General features: G+C 36.5%; 1 protein-coding gene across 2 annotated transcripts; it reads left to right on the top strand.

Annotated features, from left to right (window-relative positions):
- Positions 1–2,821: 2,821 nt before the first annotated feature.
- LOC107267646 (protein SDA1 homolog) lies at positions 2,822–6,159 on the top strand (the record flags this gene model as incomplete). 2 transcript variants are annotated; one of them, XM_015739616.2, is given in 4 exon segments in its annotated part: positions 2,829–3,066; positions 3,265–3,365; positions 3,733–3,837; positions 6,061–6,159. In XM_015739616.2, coding segments are annotated over 3 exon segments (291 nt in total), but the record flags the coding sequence as incomplete, so codon positions are not given.
- Between the last annotated feature and the right edge of the window lie 2,479 nt (positions 6,160–8,638).

Here is an 8,638-nt window from a genome sequence, read left to right as displayed (position 1 = left end):
GTCCATGGTTCGAGACCCCTCTATGGAGAGCACTTTCTTTTTACAAATTCCAATTATTTTATTACTATGAAAAATATTGCGAGAGAGAGTATTGTGAGTTAATAGAAAATGATTTTCGATCACGATGACAACCTTTTTTTAGAAATATTTTATATAAGCTTAAAATAAAGTTTGGGCAACCGAGAAAATTTGAAAGAGAGGAACCTTGAAAAATAGTATAGGTCGATCGTAGTATAGGCCTACTGGGGACCCGCTACGTTAAATAATGGGAACGTATTCACTGCGGCACCTCTTGGATGATGTGGAAGCCCGCAGGTTGTCGTTGTTTATGCCTTTATTGTAATAAGATAAATAAATTAATTGGATACACTCTTTATTCTGTTAATCCTATTTGCAAAAGCACATTTTTTTTTTGTAAAAACAAAGTGCTCTCCATAGAGGGGTCTCGAACCATGGACCTCCCGATTCGTAACCGGGTGCACTAGCCAGACGCCAAAAATACTTGTATGTTTTACTTGTTTCGGAAGTTGTATTTCTAGAATGTTTTACTTGTTTCGGAAGTTGTATTTCTAGAATTTCATCGTTTATTCAACTGCTTACTATTAACGTTTCGCTTACTTTACATATAAGCAGAATAATATGAAGATGCACACCAGTTAAGAACTTTCGCGCCATCCTTCTCCACGTGGACGAACAAAAAAGAATAAAATAAACTTTGGGAAACCTACAAAGGTTAAAAGAGAGGAACCTTGACAGGTTATTGACTCAGCTACGATGCTCATTTAATACTAAATTAAATTTATTATAGATATTTATCTATGATATTTCAAAATTTCTCTTTGAACTGTTGTCGGTCGTTTCATTTACCAACGAATTTCGCCATTCATTTTTTAATGTTCATTTTCGGCATGATAAGAGGTAATGAGTGAAAACCAATATTTCTATGCATTTTTTATAACTTTCAAATTTATTTGAATATACACATTTGTTAGCGCATTACGTCCATACAAATGGTTAGGGTTCGGTTGGATGGAAGATCTTGCTGCCCCGCCTGTTTGTCAAGAACAGTTTGTGAGCGGCGGCAACTTTTTCCCCACCACCGAGTAATCCATTCATTTTCGCTGACTGCAATGTCGGCTGGAACGATGATCATAACCCGCGCGGCTACGCGAAATCTGTAACGTCGACAGAGGCGATGAGCATGAAATCCTACTCCCGGACTCGCCGCTACGATTTACCGCCATACTTTTGGTATCGCCTAAAACCGGAGCGTTGTGCATCTCCCCACTCATCTGTGTTGGCAATCTCCCTACTCATCTCTGCCTCTAGGGCGGCCGTAGCCCAGTGGATAGGGTAGCGGATTCACGACCGAAAGGTTTGAGGTTCGTGCCCAGCTTCCAGCGGCATTCACCATGCGTTTTCATATGAAAACTTAAGTGAGTATTTATAAGGATTTCGCCCAACACTGTTCGGATTCGGTGTATGAACTTTGTAGGTCCCCTCACGCTGAGTTGAATAAGGCCCGTCTCGCAAGGTACATCGCCATCTATTGTCGAACTTCCAACCTTGATTATTAGGACCAGTTACTGACACATGTCCCCCATTGGGGATACAGCCATAAGGAAAGGAAGGATGTCGTTGTTTATGCCTTTATTGTAATAAGATAAATAAATTAATTGGATACACTCTTTATTCTGTTAATCCTATTTGCAAAAGCACATTTTTTTTTTGTAAAAAGAAAGTGCTCTCCATAGAGGGGTCTCGAACCATGGACCTCCCGATTCGTAACCAGGTGCACTAGCCACACGCCAAAAACACGTGTATGTTTTACTTGTTTCGGAAGTTGTATTTCTAGAATTTCATCGTTTATTCAACTGCTTACTATTAACGTTTCGCTTACTTTACATATAAGCAGAATAATATGAAGATGCACACCAGTTAAGAACTTTCGCGCCATCCTTCTCCACGTGGACGAACAAAAAAGAATAAAATAAACTTTGGGAAACCTACAAAGGTTAAAAGAGAGGAACCTTGACAGGTTATTGACTCAGCTACGATGCTCATTTAATACTAAATTAAATTTATTATAGATATTTATCTATGATATTTCAAAATTTCTCTTTGAACTGTTGTCGGTCGTTTCATTTACCAACGAATTTCGCCATTCATTTTTTAATGTTCATTTTCGGCATGATAAGAGGTAATGAGTGAAAACCAATATTTCTATGCATTTTTTATAACTTTCAAATTTATTTGAATATACACATTTGTTAGCGCATTACGTCCATACAAATGGTTAGGGTTCGGTTGGATGGAAGATCTTGCTGCCCCGCCTGTTTGTCAAGAACAGTTTGTGAGCGGCGGCAACTTTTTCCCCACCACCGAGTAATCCATTCATTTTCGCTGACTGCAATGTCGGCTGGAACGATGATCATAACCCGCGCGGCTACGCGAAATCTGTAACGTCGACAGAGGCGATGAGCATGAAATCCTACTCCCGGACTCGCCGCTACGATTTACCGCCATACTTTTGGTATCGCCTAAAACCGGAGCGTTGTGCATCTCCCCACTCATCTGTGTTGGCAATCTCCCTACTCATCTCTGCCTCTAGGGCGGCCGTAGCCCAGTGGATAGGGTAGCGGATTCACGACCGAAAGGTTTGAGGTTCGTGCCCAGCTTCCAGCGGCATTCACCATGCGTTTTCATATGAAAACTTAAGTGAGTATTTATAAGGATTTCGCCCAACACTGTTCGGATTCGGTGTATGAACTTTGTAGGTCCCCTCACGCTGAGTTGAATAAGGCCCGTCTCGCAAGGTACATCGCCATCTATTGTCGAACTTCCAACCTTGATTATTAGGACCAGTTACTGACACATGTCCCCCATTGGGGATACAGCCATAAGGAAAGGAAGGAAGGATCTCTGCCTCTACTCTAGTCTCCATGCATCAGCCACTGATCAGCCACCATTTTGGAGAAAGTTTTCATAGATTAAGTAGTCACGAGGAAATCAATTTCAACTAACTTCTACTTCTGTCCTATGAATTATAATTTTTGGATGTAAACGGTGAGTTTATAATAATGTATGTTTAAAAATATCGAATGTACTTATACATTCGATAATTACGTTGCAGAATTAAACTGAAATTAGCGAGTCATGTTTGTTTGATCGTATTCTGATTATAAATACTGATTATATATTGTAAAATCCTGTAATTGAGAAATAGAGTTATTTCTGATTATTCAGTTGAAAATATGTTTTTAGGATGTCTTTGAAACATGGTGCGTCATAACAATCAACTTCCTGACAATCTGCCTCAACTGCAAAATTTAATCAAGCGAGATCCTGAGTTATATAAAGAAGAAGTATGTCTTTTATTTGGTAATAAGTTGTAATGTTAGGCAATCTATGTAGGATGTCAGAAGTTCTAGTAAGTTTTGAAAAGAATGGAATTGACTACATGCTATGCCTCAACTAGTTGTTGCTACAATGAACTGCATGAAAATGATAAATTTCAAATTGCTTTTGTGTTAAACATCTTTTTCAGACTTTGGCATTTAGATTTATATATTAACCAATCAAAAATTAATGAATTAAAGCAGGGTAGGAGCTAAAACTAGCATGAGGTTCTCAAATACCCTATGTGGATCTTAGTAAAATACTTATACAAGTTGATTGGTTAGAACTAATAGACTGATTAACATAACTAGCTTTTTTTTTTGTTCTTTTTAGTTTCTTCAACAATATAATCATTATAAATCTACAGTCGAGGTCTTTCGTTTGACACCAAATAAGTACAACAAGAGCCTGGATGAATTGTCAATGTTTCTAGCTCAAGTAAGTATTGTACTTGTAATATGTAATGAGCTTCTCATGATTATCATGACAAAAATATCTTTTATACTTGAAAGAAAATTTCTGTGCAGTGTCAATTATCCATATATGGTTATTTGGGACTATTACACCAACTGAAGACCAATTGTTTGATTTCCATGGCTAACTTTAGTTGCTGCAATAGTTCTGAAAAAACCTATATAAGAAAATGTATTACACTCACGACCATATATTAGTGATTGTCATTTTTCTTTCAGGTGTAAAAGCAGCATTTTGTGAAGTTGGAAGTTTATGGATACATATTACAACTAATATTTAAATCTTTTATTATAATAATGAATGAGCATTGGCGAGATAATCTAAAACGTAAAATAATTTGCAGGGATACTCTAATAAATCATCTACATTCCTTAATTGGTATTGAAAATGAAACAATACCTGAAAGTATCTTTGTTTATGGACATATTGCAACGGGAAAATCTTTAATTATTGAATCATTGTTGTCTTGTTTACAATATAAATTTTCTATTATTAATTGCATTGAATGCCTTAGTTGTCAACATATCTTTGAGTACATTTTGATTGATATTTCATCACAACTTTCCACCACAACAGATGTCTATAAAATACAAAAGTGCGACAATTTATTCGATTTTATTTCGCAATTTAAATTCATATTAAAATATAACGAACAACCGACTTTTTTAGTGTTTGATAAATGTGATCGTTTGCGGGATATAGATATGAATTTGTTACCTGCATTTGTAAGGTTAAAAGAGTTGCTGGGTAAAAATGTTTGTACAATTTTTATAAGTGACATAGTCTGGGAAAAGAACAATATCAAGATTGGTATGCGTGGACCAATTAAATTGCACTTTCCACAATATACTCGTGAAGAGATAGCACAAATCCTTGTTTTGTCAAAACCAAAATCGTATGATGATGGATTTTACAAGAATTACATAAATCTCTTTCTCTCTGTGTTCTTCAGATTTTGTAGGGATCTAAATGAGCTTCGTTACATGGCAAAAGTAAACTTCTCCAAATATGTAGAACCAATAGAGACAGGCCAATGTAATATGAACGATATTACTGCGTTATGGCGAAACATATCCAATATTTTGAAGACAAACCTTGAAGTGATTTATCTTAGAGTTGCTTCAAATGATTTTGATCAGCGCGCTCAAATGTCGCAAGAAATAGAATCAACAACTAAATTAGCTTTAAGCTTTGAATTGCCATTCTATGCCAAGTATTTATTAATAGCTGGATATTTAGCTTCGTATAATCCTTCGAAGGAAGATAAACGACTTTTCTTAAAGCAAAGTGCAAAAACAAAGAAAAAAACTAAAGTTAGTAAGAAAACGGTAAAACTGAAAACGCACACCGGACCACATATCTTTTCTCTGGATAGAATGCTTGCGATATTTTGTGCTATTCTTGATGACAAAGTTGATCTTAATGCGAATTTATTAGCACAGATACCTACAATGTGCCAATTAGGGTTATTAGCTATCTCAGGCGACTGTAACTTGGACGAGACAAGGTTCAAATGTTGTGTCAGCTATGAATTTATAATAATTATTTCGAAGACTATTGCATTTAATATAAAGAATTATTTATATGATTTTTTGAAGTAACGAACTTGTACATAGACGCATTGTTCCATAATGTACAGCGCTATGTATAACTTTTGTTCATTATTAATTATTTGCCATTCTGCAATTATTGCTATCGTAATAATATGGACATGGACTAATTTTGTGTAACATCAATATCATTATACTATTAGGTTTGTGCATGAATTTTGAGGGATTTCTACCAGACGGCGTAATTTGTACTGTATCGCATAAGACCATCCTGAAACTATATTCATGTGAAAGCTACGTCTTGTGACATTACTTTTCAGTATACGTTATTTGGTCAAAGTGTAAAGAAAGAATATTTTTTGAGCTTTGAAAATGTCGAATTACGTGCTAACAAAAATCCCTAAAATATCATGCACTCACCTAGTATTTTTTAAATTGTATTTCCACACTAAGGTACTATTCGCGTATAGAATATTTATTTTAATACTTTACCTTCCAGCTGATGGTAATGTTCTAATTGGATTATGATTTCTGAATAAAATAATATTGAATAACATTTAACTTTATACTTTATTTATATTGCATGTTAGTATATGTAATCATTGAATTAATATATGTATATATATTTGTAATGCAGGTGGCTCATTGTTACTCGGACATACTGAAGATGTATCCCCAGAAGCTAATTGATATTCTTGAAACTCATAATACGATTCTGGACAGTGAAATGCGGATGGTACGTATATAATGTTTGTTATGATCAAGAGATTCGTCGCGCCAAGTACAGGGAACCGGCTGTACAGGACACAGCTCGCAAAAACTTTATTTGAGTCAACTCTTATACCTGTGTTTGGAACGAAATATCTTATAAACCGCTGTACATTTTGAGAAAAAGCTATTGATACATTCACTATAAAAATTGAGAGTTCTGAATCGATTGCCACCAAGATCAGTACGATTGGTGTACGAGATCAGAGTGTATTAAGATGGCGAGCGAGATGATTTATTTCAGTTCCACCGTCGTCGTCGTCGTCGTTGTCATCATCATCATCATCATCATCATCATCATCATCATCATCGTCGTCGTTGTCGTCTTTGCACGTCCATTTACTTTTTCACATGACGGATGGCGTTGGCTGCTTTGTTTTCTTCAGCTATATGTACTCTGGATGGTGTTGGTAATTTACGAATACACACAGCAATCAAATACATTTTGTGCGTGAAGCTACCGTTCGCACAGAATTTTCAATCAATATAACGCTGTTTTCACAATAGTATAAAATTAATCTTTAGCCCGCCTGAAAAGTATAGCAAAAAATGATATGGAGCGCACGTGTTGAGTGTACTTCGACATAGTTCCTAGTATTTCAGATGATAGTTTTTAGAGATATAGGATGTCCAGGTGTTCCTGTCCGTACTTTCCTGTGTCTAGGTGTCGGACGTGGAACTCCAGGGTGTTCAGGCGTTCCGCGCCGTTGTTTCTGCATCTAGGTGTCGGACGTGGAAGTCCAGGGTGTTCAGGTTCGCTCCTCTCTGTTCGCACGGCTTGGGGTACGTAAATAATTCAGCACACTTTTCTCTCTTACATTTACCACACAGCTTCAGCAAGCTGGACACTATTAAGGCTGCTGTCTGGCTGGAAACAGTTTCGGTGTTGACTCGAGCGTTGACTGGTGGCGAAAGTACGAAGCTCTGACAGGGGCGTCATGGCTGCAATATTTGGGGGTTCCTTCGCAAAGGGTGCCAGACACCTCACAAAATTGTCAAGAAATTTTTTTTTTATTATATTGTGCGCGTTCAGTACTTCGACTCCATTACTTTTCTTATCATGTTGCTTTCATAGTAAAGAGAATTCCATCATTTTTCATTTCCGCTCTAAAAATCTTGTTTGTTATAATTACTGGTAGCTAAACACTGATATTTACATTCAAAAGTGCAATTTTTGAAGCTCGAGATAATTAAAAATAAAACGTGCGATTTTCATTGAAGATTGCAATTATATATCTGTGAATTGGTATAGATTTGGTGATTTTTATATTTAAATGACGTAATTATGCGAATTGGGTGGAAAAAAGAAAGCTACAAGAGAAACTCGAACCTGCGACCCCGCGCTCGCTAAGCTTGAGCGTTACCGGGTGCGTTAAACGGCCTGCTTAAATATTCTGACACATTTGATGTACATACGGACTCACAAAACTTCAAAGTCGACTTTCTTGAGAATTTTTGAATATGACATAGACCTGCTTTGGGAAATTACTATTCGAATTCTCAACTTCACGTACCATGACTAAAAAAGATTACAAAAATCCGATTGTTGGAGACTCCTTGTAAGAAATATTCTAATATTCCGTTACGTTTGCAATATTAGTCTTTACGACAGTCTATGCTAATTATTAAAAAAATAATAATGTAATGCATACAGATTGTAGAAAGTTTTGGTACTAAGCTGAAAAAGTTATATTTAATATGTTATTCACAATTTAATTGTCTAAACGACTAACGAGTGACTGACTAATGATACGAATCTCGTATTAGGCGTTAAATATTCTTACATTGAAAAGCATAAAATATAATCTTATCAACCGAAGTTCGTCGTTTAAACAATTAAAGTATTAATAACAAATAAAATACGACTTTTTCAGCTTGATACCAACATTTTCTGAAAACTGTAAGTACTATTACTTTCTAAATAGCTACCTCGTGGACGGCTAACAAGACAGTGGCGTAAAGAATATATTGTGACGTATTTTTACACGATCGACCTCACCGGAAAATGCAAGACCGACCGGCGCACAACTTTACGCGATTCCTACGCGTTCCAGGCAACCCAGGGGCTAACAAATTTTTACTCTCGAAATACCTAAGGTATTGTTGGGCGCCAGGTTCCAAAACGGGAACCACGTATCAGTTCCTACGATATGTCTTCGCGTACCTACGTTGGCTAACTCAGCTACGCGGAGGCGGCGGGATTCGGAACAATAGGTCGGATGGGTCAGACGATCACGCGACACACAAAATTATTCGGACACTTCGATCTCAAGAAAATGGTTCGGTTTATTAAAGAAAATCGGCGACGGGAAGCGCGACGATTTCGGACAATACCGAATTGATGAATTACAAAAAAAATAGTAATTAATATAGATCGAAAAGACAAAACGAAATACAATCAAACAATAGTAACGGGTACTTCGCGTACCGTACGAATTCAAGTCAAA

Source organism: Cephus cinctus, unplaced genomic scaffold (genome assembly GCF_000341935.2).
Source record: "Cephus cinctus unplaced genomic scaffold, Ccin1 Ccin1_scaffold0426, whole genome shotgun sequence".
Classification (NCBI taxonomy): Eukaryota; Metazoa; Arthropoda; class Insecta; order Hymenoptera; family Cephidae; genus Cephus; species Cephus cinctus.
Note: the sequence above shows the minus strand (reverse complement) of the source record. Positions and strands in the feature narration are given on the sequence as shown.